The following is a 12532-nucleotide window of genomic DNA, read 5'->3' as shown; positions in this document are numbered from 1 at the left end:
TGCTCACATTCTTCCCCCTATTTGAATTGGTTCCAGCAGAAGCCAGGCCAGTCTCCACAGGGCCTGATCTATAAGGTTTCCAACTCTTATTCTGGGGTCCCAGACAGGTACAGAAAGTGGGACCCATCACCGACAAATTCCTGGGGTTTTGTTTAAATACAGTCATTGTGGAGTAGTGTGCTGGGTCAGAAATGCTCTGGGGTGTTGGTTGCCCACACCAGCCTTTATCAAATAAGGAAATAACCTGATTTTATTTCTCGTGTGAGCCTAGTGCGGGTCCTGTTGAATTGAACAGCTCCTGAAAAATGGTACTTACGTCAAATTGCTTTTATCTGCAAGTCATATTTGGAAGCAAATGAAAAAATAGATTGTATCATCTGACAGTAATATGTAAGATTCTTCAAGACTATTTTCCCTGAATATATTCTGGGAAACCCTTAAGAATAACATTTTCACAATGCTGAGAACTTACTTGAGCAGAATTTTGTTGAGCTTTCAATTCTGAACTCTGGGGCAAGAATCCTTGTTGCTGAGAGAGACTGTGGTGTGGGGTGGATTGGAATACATATGTTCTACATTGCACTAGTGACAGTATGCTTTCTTAGTTCTGCTACATTAGTTTAGGTTTTCAGTTTCCTTGGCCTGATCCTTTCTTGGGATTCTAAGGAGACTGACTCTAGGTCTTACTTCTGGCTTCTGATGACATCTATACAAATACGTGTTTCTATTATTAGCAGGTAGCTGTTTGTGTCCAGAGAGTTCCAGCACTTCTAATTAAATATGTCAAGGTAAGATGTCAGAAAATTAAGCAGCAAAAGAAAGAAAGGAAGGAAGGAAGGAAGGAAGGAAGGAAAGAGGAGGGAAGGAAAGAGGGAAGGAAGGAGGAAGGAAAGGAAGAAAAGGAGGAGGGAAGGAAGGAAGGAAGGAGAAAAGAAAGAAAGAGAAAGAGAAAGAAAGAGAAGGAAGGAAGTCAGGGAAGGAAGGAAGGAAGGAAGGAAAGAAGGAAAAGAAAAGAGAAGGAAAGGGAAGAAAGGGAGAAAAAGGGGACTCTACAAATTGTAAAGCTAATTGTGTAAGACTATTTTCAAACGTACTAAGAATTGTTTCTATTCGGTATTATTGGTTGAATTGTGTTCCACAAAAATGATGTTAAGTTTATTCCCTAGTACTTCAGAATGTGACGTTATTTTTAAAAGAGTCATTGGAGAGACATATAGCTAATTTTGATGTGGTCTTATTGTGTTGGGCCTTTCATAAATATGATCTCAGGAAGGGAGAAAGGACACAAATTCCTAATTTTAAAGAAGAATTTCTGTCTCTTACAGATAAACAGAGGATACTGGGGCCTGAAGAACAAAAATGACCAGCAAGCTACCACTGCTCCTGAAATAAGACTTTGTACAGGTTGGAAGAACAAGGAACATGAAGTCCAGCTGAACATCAGCTGCTGGCAATCTCCAACCTTGACCATCATTCAGTGAATGAGGAAGGACTTAGGCAAGTGGTCTCATTGTACTTTGTCTCTATTGTCAGATGATGTTGGTTTGAGCTCCATAAAGCTGGAAGCCACTGTGTGACTGTGTGACTTGTGATTGTCTCCTTGGGTCTGAGTCTGGTATCCTGCAACCCCTTTATGGGGGACAGAAACTGTGCTCTATCCCCCCATTCTGGGCACTGTGTTCTCTAGACTTTGTCAACCCACACAGCCAGGCCCACACTGCTTTGGATGAGATTAGACACATGGAGGACTGCTCACCTCCTGGATCCAAACAGAGGTTCCTCTCTGATTAAAGGAGAATTAGTTCTTGAGTGAGATCAACCGGCCCAGCAGAGAAGCTCCCCCAGCTGCAGGAGGGCTGGAGTGGATTGCAGAGCCCTGAATCACCTATGGCCGAGGCTAGTTGCTTTGGACACATAACTGAGAATGGTCATGCACAAAAGGTGAACCTCATGGACAAGCTTTCTGGTTGCAGGGAGCTCGGGAAAGACTCTATGAACACGTTTACCCTCTGTGTGTGCATGGTCTCTGGAAACACTGGGAGAAACAGGTGTGCTTACCTGCCTGACTGCTCTGGACCTTCAAGGCCACATTCCCCTTCTGCTTCACATGAATCAGCATCCAAATGTCTGACTCACTTTTGTTTCCTTTCTTGGTATAAATATAAATATTGGATACAGATCACACCTGATCCATAAAAATAAGTGGGGAATCATGCTAGATGAAGGTTGACTCTCTGGCAACATGAAACTTTCTGCTGCTTTGAAATCACCCATAGACTAACTAGACAAAGTGACACACAATAATTCCGTTGCCTGAGAAGGAGAGAATCCTGCAAACTCACATTGGGGTGAGGAGACCCAAGTCTCATCCTCTATGTTGTATCTGACTTTTCTTGACCACAATTCTATTTTTGGGAAACTTGGAGGTTAACCATATCTAGGAGAACATGAGGCTGCTTTGATGCTTAGGATATGAAAAGAGACATGAAGACAGGAAGAAAGTAGAATTTGTGACTCTTCCAAATCTTTGGCTTTCTGTAGCCAAGGGCACAGCATGACTAACATGCCTGGGGCATCACTTACTGTGGGTTCCCGTCTTTATGCCTCTGACTCACACAAACACACACAAACATAGAACTTAGAACTCAGATAGGGAACTGGCCCAAAATAAGGGTTGGCATGGATTCCGGATGTCTGATTAATCAAGGGCACGGGAGGAGAAAATTGCAAGATCACCGATTATGAGATCTGGAAAAAAGACTGAGGATGTACAGCAGAAAATAGTCTTTGGAAGTGGAACTCAGAGTTTTGTCAAAATTCAACAGAGCATCACCTCAGATGAGATGCTGAAGAAACAAGCTTATACCTCTGAGCGGATGAGCTGTCCTCAGCCCTTGTCTGAAGTTCTGTGGGATTTGCTCACTATGTTCATGAGGGACACAGCCATGGAGATATGAGTGGAGGCCATGCATATCCAATGGCATGCGCCCACCACCACCATCTCCCCTGGGGTAGACATATTTATTATCTTCTCTGGGTATCTGAGCTCCCACCAGCAGGGACTAATACTAACATCCACTTATTCCTAATTTTGTACATCTCATCAGTTCCCCTGGAGAAGGTGTGATGCATCAAACCTGGGTTTAGGTGTGTTCCAGATACAGTTGAGGCCTCCTGACCCAGTGAGGCTCAGCTGCCGTCACCATCCAAGAATTCACAGAGTTTTAGTTTATCAGTAAAAGCATTGGTCGGGACAAGGACCCTGTTTTGTCATGAAGCTCTATAACAGTAAACTCATGACTATGACATTCATCAGTCCTACGATATATTACATCCCACAAAATAATCTGCTTAGGTATGAAATCCTGGAGCTTTTGGAGACTCTCCTTCAGACATGCTATGTATTTTGATATCATGACCATGAGCACAAGAAGGAAAAGGTTTTGGGGCACCTTTCTGGCTCAATCAGTAGAGTATGTGACTCTTGATCTCGGGGTTATAGCTTAAGTCCCCCAATGGGTGTGGATAGTACTTAAAAACAAAAAAAATCTGTAAATACATAAATACATAAATAAATAAATAGGATTTGAAAGCAACTGCTGAAATTAGGAGCAAGGTCGCTAATCTCTACCCACAGTGACCAGCTGGGGAGAACCTGAGTGACTTGATGCAGCAGAACCACTTCCCTTACCAGGGGAGCCTACCCACCTCAGGACTGTTACCTTAGAGACAGAGAAATCTTGTCATATTCAATCAATCGTATTTTGATATTTCTGTGTACAACCAATTTGATTATCTTCTCATTCTCCTTGGTGTCCTCTCAGTTTTATGACATCATTTTTATTTTTTACTATTTTGTGTTGAGTAAAACATCTTTGGGATAGAAGCATCATGTAGGATTCCACTACTTATCTCAACATGATGAGGGAGTTTGGCTTTCTCTCCTGTCTGACATCAAAGCAGAATTTCCTGATCACAGAGCGCTGTCAATCATGTTGGAGCAAGATGACTATGGCCTTGCTGAGCCTCGGGTCTTCCTGCTCTCATTGCATTTCCTTCTACCGCTTTCATAATCTCTTTCCATCTCATCATACATTTAATTATTAATTATATAAAATAATTATATAGAATAATTGATTAGCATCATAAGTTCCATGATTGGTGGGCTTCAGTCTGCTGGATTTCTGGATACATTTTTCCACACACTATCAAAGCTACTGACATAATAGACTTACCTGTACTTGCCATTCTATTCATTTCCTTGGAACAGGCACTCATCCACAATACATTTAATTTTGTTGCCTACAAACAAAATTGGGCATTTGGTGAATTCATTCCGTCTTATTTGTATCATATGTGTGATGACCTAAGACATGAGTAACGTCCAGGTCAAGTGTCACTCTGAAGCATTCTTTTCAATGGAATCTAGTCAATACGTAAATTCTCTAACATTTCCAAAAGATATCCTATTCAGAGTCATTTTCAGTTAACGAACACATTCTGTGAAAATAATGCTTCTACTTACTGTTCAAAACCTTTTCTAACAGTGGTAGAGCACCAAATTCATCACATCTAAAGCAGTGTTTGGGTTCCATATGCTTAACATCCTCCCCATTTCAGAGAGAAAGGAAAACCTCATATATTTAGGATTTTCTTGTCACCTAGAAAGGTAACTTTTGTCCCGATCTTTATTTTTGGCTGTTTACATTCAAGCCACTTTTGAAGTTCCAAGAACCCCCTTTCACTCAGGAAGATATAATTGAGGGAAATCAAAGACACTTGGCATTGGATCTTATAATTACTAAAAACTGGTAAATGTTTCTTTTATTGATCAGAATTAAAATTTCTACTGATTTTTCTCACCCAGACTCTCCCTGAGGGCAGCTTGTGTAAATCGCTCTCTTGGACATGTTACTGGAAAGGACAGTGTAAGTAGTAGAGAAGTAGAAAAAGGTAAAGTGAGAAGATACCAATATTATCCATATTAGCAAATATGATCCTGTGGAAGATACAGCCTACATTGTTCGTTCCAACAGGCATTCAGTTTCTGCCACAGATCCATGTCTCCTGTCTGGTTACTAGAGTGGCTACGCTTATGGGAGAAACACAAGCACAGCCTGAGGAAAAGGTGGAGGAGGCCTCGTTAGCTCTTCCTTTCACCTCATGGGACAGGACCCCCTAAATTCCCTGCTGCTTCTGCCATGCCAGGCTGGGAGGCTGTCGGGGCCTCCACATGTGGAGCCTGATGCCCAGTTGCGAGCCGCTCCCCTGTGGCCTCCAGCTCCTTCCTCTCACACAAACTCAGAGAACGTCCTGTGAGTTCCCCAGAGAAGCTCCTCCCTGGGGCAGCCGGGACCCCAGGCAGGAGGTTTGTGTTCGGGCCTGAACCACTGTGGGAGGAGACTGTAGATTTTGCCCGCAGTAATAAACTCCCATATCTTCAGCCTCCACCCTGCTGATCCTCAGCATGAAATCTGTCCCTGACCCGCTGCCACTGAACCTGTCTGGGACCCCAGTGAAACGGTTGGAAACCAAGTAGATGAGGAGCTGTGGGGACTGGCCTGGCTTCTGCAGGTACCAATGTAAATAGGTGTTTCCATCACTCTGTAGGAGGCTCTGACTGGCCCCACAGGAGATGGAGGCCAACTCTCCGGGGATGAGGGACAGTGACAGCGGGGTCTGTGTCATCACGATTTCCCCACTGGATCCTAAAGTAAGGGGAGAGAAATACAAGATTATATACAAACTTTATGAGCCATTTCAGAATTTTTCTCTTGTTATTTCTTTCAGGCTAAATCATTTTAAAATGTTTGATTTCTACCCTAAAATATCCAATTTCAAAAAAGAATCCACAGTTTGCAACAAACTAAGGGGCCTCAAGAAGTCACCTACACCTTCCCTCTCCTTCTGTATCACAGTCTTCATCAGAGCACAGACCCTTCCTGGTTCCTTCTCGAATTTTCCTCAGGCTCATGGATCTAAACATGCCCTATCCTAGAAAGCAAGCTGTGTACCTCTGACATGTGGACATCATAACCAGTTGTGTCCCCAGCACTCACAGTCCCCACTCTCTATTCCTTTCTCAACCTCCCTCTGTCCTTACCAGTGATCCAAAGAATCAACAGCCCCCGGAGCTGAGCAGGGGAAGTCATTTTGGGAGGTTGAACTGATGAGCCCTGATAAGCAAAATGAGAACTGACCTTTTATCTCAGACTTGCAAGGGAAGGGCCTCCCTAGAGAACAACATGCAAATCCTCTGTGTGGAGAGAACCAGTGCAAAGGGCTTGAGGAAGCTCTCCTGGAGCAAAGTAAGAGCAAATGTCTCTACATTTGAAGGAAAACCAACAGAGATAAAATCTATGCTGCCTAAAGGGTAGATGTTCACAGTTACGTGTCCCCTTTTATTTTCTATCCCAGTTTTCTGGGTTTCCAGAAATTTCCTAGTCATATTTACATTTTAGTGTAGTTGAGTTGCCACAAATATTTGGTGATTTTTGTTTCTTTCTTATGTTTCTTCAAAAGGCTCTGGGTTTTGTCCTTTTTAATTTCAACTGAGATAAAATGCATATAGAATAAAGGGCACATATTTTCAGGGCACAAGTGAACAGTGACAAATGGTCACTATTGCAATGAAAATACCGAATATTGCAAATCTTCCAGAAGCCTCTCACATGTACTTTTTTGTCCATCTCTGTTCCCAACCACCCTAACTGTCCTTCTGACTTCCTTCATAGTTGTTTGGGTTTCTCTGCCCTTGAATTTTCATATAAATTGAAGAAATTATTCTGTTTCTAGCTTATTGCTAGTCTCTTTACTTCCAAAGACTGCCTTTACTTATTTTTTTCAGATGTTGGTTCTGTTTCAAGCTGCTGTGTCATAAAGGACTTTGTGAAAGGAATTTACTTCAGCCTACATGAAAAGGGATCCTGAGATGGCCATTTTTCATACAATGGAGTGGACTGTGTTTCTTTTCCGATAAACAGTGAGGAGCCACTGGAGATGGAAATGCAATGAAATGGGTGGTGGAAAGAAAAACCCTGAAGAACTCCTAGAGGATTACAGTCTACATGTGAGAGCTAAAATAATGAAGCTTCTAGAACAAAGCCCAAGAGGATAACTTCAGGCTCTAAAGGTAGGGCAAATATTTATTACATGGAACACACAAATACACACACTAAGTTAAGGGAGAAAAAAATGGATAAATTAGACCCCATCGAGACTGGAAGCTTATTTTCAAATATATCATCAAGAAAGTTAATAGACATTCTTAAACATGAGGGAAGATTTTCCAATACATGTTTTTGACAAAAGATTCCATTTCAGAACATATAACAAAAGATAATCCCTCTCTCTCTCTCTCACCATTGTATCTATCTATCTATCTATATCTGTTCCAAACAGATATTGCCCAAGATATCCAAATAGTTAATGAAAAACATATGAGAAGTTACTCAACATCGTTACTCATCAGGGAAATCTACATTTTAACCACAATACCACCTCAAGGTCGACCAATAAAGTGTGACAACACCAAGTATTGCCAGGATTTGCAGCCGCTGGAACTTGAACTCCCAGCTGCTGGCGCGGAAATAGAAAGCGGCAGTGTTTACTGAAACCAAACCTGGGGATTCGGCACTTGCAATCTGAGGAAGGTACTCAAGGAAAGGAAGTGCCTAAGTCCACAAATGACCTTGCAAAAATGTTCCTAAAATCTTCATCAATAACAGTCTCCAATCTAGAAGGAACTCATAGATTGAAAAGGGAATTGTGATAGATTCATATACTAGAGAACTTTACTGAGGTAAAAAGGAATAAATTATGGCCACATCAATAACACAAGTGAAGTTCAAAAACCATGTTGTCAAAGGAAGCCAAAAAGTACATACTGCATGATGTCATTTGTGTGATGTTTAAGACCAGGAAACGGAGCCCTGGTGGCTGCAGGTTCTGGGGGAACATGGAGTGTGGCTGTGACTGCAAGGAGTGTGGGGAAGCTTTTGGTATGTTGGAGACAGCGGCTCTCCGGACTCGGTAGCATTTAGAGGAAGATACGTGTATGTATATGTTGATCTAGGTGCATATTTAAATTCACTTTATATACAGGAAATTCACCTTGCTGCATTTAATATTATCTACTTTTTAAATGAATGAATGAATTAATGAATAGGACTTACAGAGTCTGAAAACCAGACCCCCCCCATCTTCTTCCCTGAAGCACTGATGCCTTGAATAACCTGAGCTCTGAGCTCTGAGAACCCCTGATTTCTCATCTTTAGAGGATGATTGTGTGACTATTTGCTCTGGCTGAGTAAGGCCCTGGTGCAGCACTGAACACAGAGCATGTCTCCAAGACTTCAGCAAAGGCAACTGGCAGGGTCATTACTATCGTTGTTTACTGTCATCAGTAGTATTATTGTTATTATTACTATTATTATTATTGTTATTAATAATATTAGTAGGAATATTTTCTTGGATATAGGCTCCTTTTTCTGCCTAGTGCTCTGTTTTAAAACAAAGCAAAAACCTCGCAGAGTGTTTCTCAGAGAAGGGATTCGAAGACCATACTGCAGACAAATTCCTTTGCAGGCCTGACCTAGAAACCTCCTTGGTAGGATTCACTGAAGGTTTGGTTGTTTTATGTTGTTCAGAAAGGAAGATTTCAAAGGAAGCTTTGAAAGCAGATGCTGGACCCACCGCAAGCCCCGTCCTCCGCCCCCCCACCCCCATGCCCCCTACCCCAGCCCAGGACGGTTTCTGCTCGGGGCTGTAGCACCGTGGAAGGAAGGATATAATCCTGCTGGCAGTAATAACTGGCAGCATCCTCAGCCTCTACTGCGCTGATTTTGAGAATGAATTCTCTGTCCGATTGAATCGCAGAGAACCCGTCTGGGACACCAGACTTGAGGTTAGCAGCATCATAGATGGAAGCTGAGGAGCCTGACCTGGTTTCTGCTGATACCAGCTCAAGTAATCACTGACGCTCTCGTTGACCCCAGGTGATGGACACGCCCTCTCTCAGGGACACCTAGAGGAAGGCCAGAGGCTGGGTCAGCCCCACGTGCCCGCAGGCAGCTCGGTAGAGTACAAAACACAAAGTCACCATTGTTTACCACGTCCCACTCCACATTCCTCCCAGAAGATTCTGGCAGCCCTGGTCCCAGAATCTGAGAGCACCTGGGTTTCGAGGGGAAGGGAGACCTCGGGTCAGGGATCCACAGGGAGGATCCCTGGGGAGATCCCACAGTCAGGAGGAGAGGACTCCCACCATCTCGGGGATGTCCCCTGCACTCCCCTCCTCACCTGGGAGGCAGGCCAGCAGAAGGCAGAGGAGTTGGGTCAGGACTCCCATGTTCCATCTGAGGCCCAGCCTGAGGCTCTTTTGCCCTGAATGTCTGAGCAGCCTCTTCATGAGGATGCTGAAGACCAGAAATGGGCTCTGGGGAAAATCTTTTTAGTTGAAGTAAATATCCTCTAAACCTGGTAACTTGCTGAACTGCAGAGCCCCATCTGAAAGTCTAAGGTGACCTGCATTTCTGTGTTTATAAGAAGTTCTCAGTGATGCAGATGATGCTGCAGGCTTGTGGGAAAATGTTGAGGGGCAAGTCATTTTCATATTAAGGAGAAAGAATGTGGCATTAATGTTTAATGTTTCTGTGTGTCAAAAACGCTTTTTCGTTTATTTGTCAAAGGATTACTATATATTTAATGTATTTCCTCCTTTTCTGTTTACCATATAACTCAATAAAATTTCAGGCTACGATCCCACACTTGCTGATAATACATGGAAGCACATTCAAGTGTATTGTGGGTCCATCCTCTAGCCAGAAGGGCTCTCAGAGTCGTGAAGTCCTGACCATCCTGGGCTGCCTGCTGTCAGCTACCCGTCATTGCCATCCCTTCTGGAAGCACCTCTTTCCTTTTTTTTTTTCTCTATAGCTTCTTTCGAGGTGTTCAACAAGGCAGCTTCACTGGAATTTGGAGGTTGGAAAAGGAGGATTTGATACTCCCTGTCAGCAGCTACAGGCAAAGTGAACAAGGTGAGGACGGGAGAACCACCAGGTGAGGGCTGCAGAGGCTAGAGCATTCTCGGGCTTTCCAACAGGCCCGAGGACCACATGGTTCGGCAGCCTGTACTCTCAGTGGCGATGTGCTCTGGCTGCTGGGGGAGCACCAGGGAGTCGCACATTTCTATCATCTGTTTTCCTTATTGTCATACTCCCTAGACTTTGAAGCATTTTAAAAGGTTATGGTTCAGGATGGAATTCTATGAATTTGAAACATTCCTGCTTGGAATACCTAGAGAGGCTTCTCTTTTGCTCTGAGGACCCTGGCTGATGCCATCACCCACAATCCTCAGGTGCAATGATCTGGGGGAAAAGGAGTCAGTCAGGGGGCCAAGGAGCCTCTTTGCCCTTCTCCCAAAGCCTCCAGTGACCTCCGAAGGGGTGCTGCCTCTGAGAAACTGTCTGAGCAGGTGCAGGCATCAGAGGAGCAGCGGGGACAGCCCAGCCCCTCACATCTGCTTCCCTGGTGGTTTATGTTCTGACCTGTAACGCTGTGGTCGGGTAGCTGTTGTGCTGTTGGCAGTAATAGGTCCCAGCATCTTCAGGCTCCAGGCTGCTGATAGTGAGGGTGAAGTCTGTCCCAGACCCACTACCGCTGAACCGTGATGGGACCCCAGTTCCCAACTTGGATGCTTCATAGATCAGGAGCTTAGGAGCTCTCCCTGGCTTCTGCTGATACCAGATTAACCACTTGTTAGCATTCTGACTGGCCCGGCAGGTGATGGTGACTCTGTCTCCTGGAGATGCAGACAACGAGGATGGGGTCTGGGTCATCTGGATTTCAGAACTGGCTCCTGAGATTGGAAACATAGAAACAAATAGCCACACTATGAATCATGTTATAAGAGGTCTTCCCTGGAAGGCCAGGCTTGCCCAGGGTTCTCCTTCCCTACCTGGGAGCCAGAGCAGCAGGAGACCCAGGAGCTGAGTGGGAGCCTTCATGTCCACGCTATCTCCTGACTGGGACTGCGTCCTGCAAGCAGTGTGACCGGTCTGTTAATCAGCGTTCAGGGAAGTGGGCTGTGCTCCAGTGATATGCAAATCAGCAGGGGATGGAGCATAACTGGGCACAGCCATAGGGTTGAGTTATCTCAGTAATGGTACAGATGCAATAACCCTTCTGCTCTGGGCAGCAGAGACATTTTAACAATGTTTATTCTTGCAATCCATGGGCATGGAATGGTTTTCCTTTTCTTTGTGTCCTCTTCAATTTCTTTCATCAGTGTTCTGTAGTTTCTAGAGTACATCCTTTACCTCTTTGGTTAGGTTTATTCCTAGGTATCTTACAGTTTTGGTTGCAGTTGTAAATGGAATCAAGTTCTTAATTTCTCTTACTCCTGTCTCACTGTCAGTGTATAGAAACGCAACTGATTTCTGTGCATTGATTTTCTGTCCTGCCACTTTGCTGAATTCCGGTATGAGTTCTAGTAATTTGGGGGTGGAGTCTTCTGGGTTTTCCACATAGACTATCCTGTCATCTGCAAAGAGTGAGAGTTCGACTTCTTCTTTGCTGATTCAGATGCCTTATATTTCTTTTTGTTGTCTCATTGCCGAGGCTACGATTTCTAGTACTATGTGGAATAGCAGTGGTGACAGTGGACAGCCCTGTCATGTTCCTGACCTTAGGGGAAAAGCTCTCAGTTTCTCCCCATTGAGAATGATATTTGCTGTGGGCTTTTCAAAGATGGCTTTTATGATATTGAGGTTTGTTCCCTCCATCCCTGTGAAGAATTTTAATCAAGAAAGGATGCTGTACATTGTCAAAAGCTTTTTCTGCATCTATTGAGAGGATCATATGGTTCTTGTTCTTTCTTTTGTTTATTAAGTGTATCACATTGATTGATTTGTGATGTTAAATCATTCTTGCAGTCCAGGAATAAATCCCACTTGGTTGTAGTGAATAATCTTTTCAATGTACTGTTGGACCCTATTGGCTAGTATTTTGGTGAGAATTTTTGCATTCATGTTCATCAGGGATACTGGTCTGCAATTCTCCTTTTTTGGGGGGGGGAGTCTTTATCTGGTTTTGGGATCATGGTAATCCTGGCCTCATAGAAGGAGTTTGGAAGTTCCCTCCCATTTCTGTTTTTGGAAACAGCTTCAGAAGAATAGACATTAATTCTTCTTTAAATATTTGGTAGAATTCCCCCTGAGAAGCCATCCCGCCCTGAACTCTTATTTGTTGGGAGATTTTTGATTACTACTTCAGTTTCCTTGCTGGTTACGGGTTGGTATTAGAAGACTTAGCACACTCAGGAAGCTTTTCGCTTGTGTTGCCTAGTGGGACAGAGCACTCAGAATGGAGTAGGACACATGGCTTAGCTGGAGACAACAGATTAACAATGGCAGATTCTCAGTATCTTGGCACTTACTTACACACCATGACACCCACACTTCTTTATCACTCTTCCACCTCATTGAATCTCTGGATGGGAGTGATGATGATTTATTATGCCAAGAATAGCAGG

The 12532-nt window shown here is 43.7% G+C and overlaps 1 gene segment (V, D, J or C); it reads right to left on the bottom strand.

Moving 5' to 3' along the window:
- Positions 1-9755: 9755 nt before the first annotated feature.
- On the bottom strand, positions 9756-11038 carry LOC111158453. The segment is given in 2 exon segments: positions 9756-10858; positions 10958-11038. Coding segments are annotated over 2 exon segments (372 nt in total).
- Between the last annotated feature and the right edge of the window lie 1494 nt (positions 11039-12532).

Source organism: Enhydra lutris, unplaced genomic scaffold (genome assembly GCF_002288905.1).
Source record: "Enhydra lutris kenyoni isolate GAN:26980312 unplaced genomic scaffold, ASM228890v2 scaffoldscaffold59, whole genome shotgun sequence".
NCBI lineage: Eukaryota > Metazoa > Chordata > Mammalia > Carnivora > Mustelidae > Enhydra > Enhydra lutris.
This window is presented reverse-complemented; position numbering and strand designations above follow the sequence as displayed.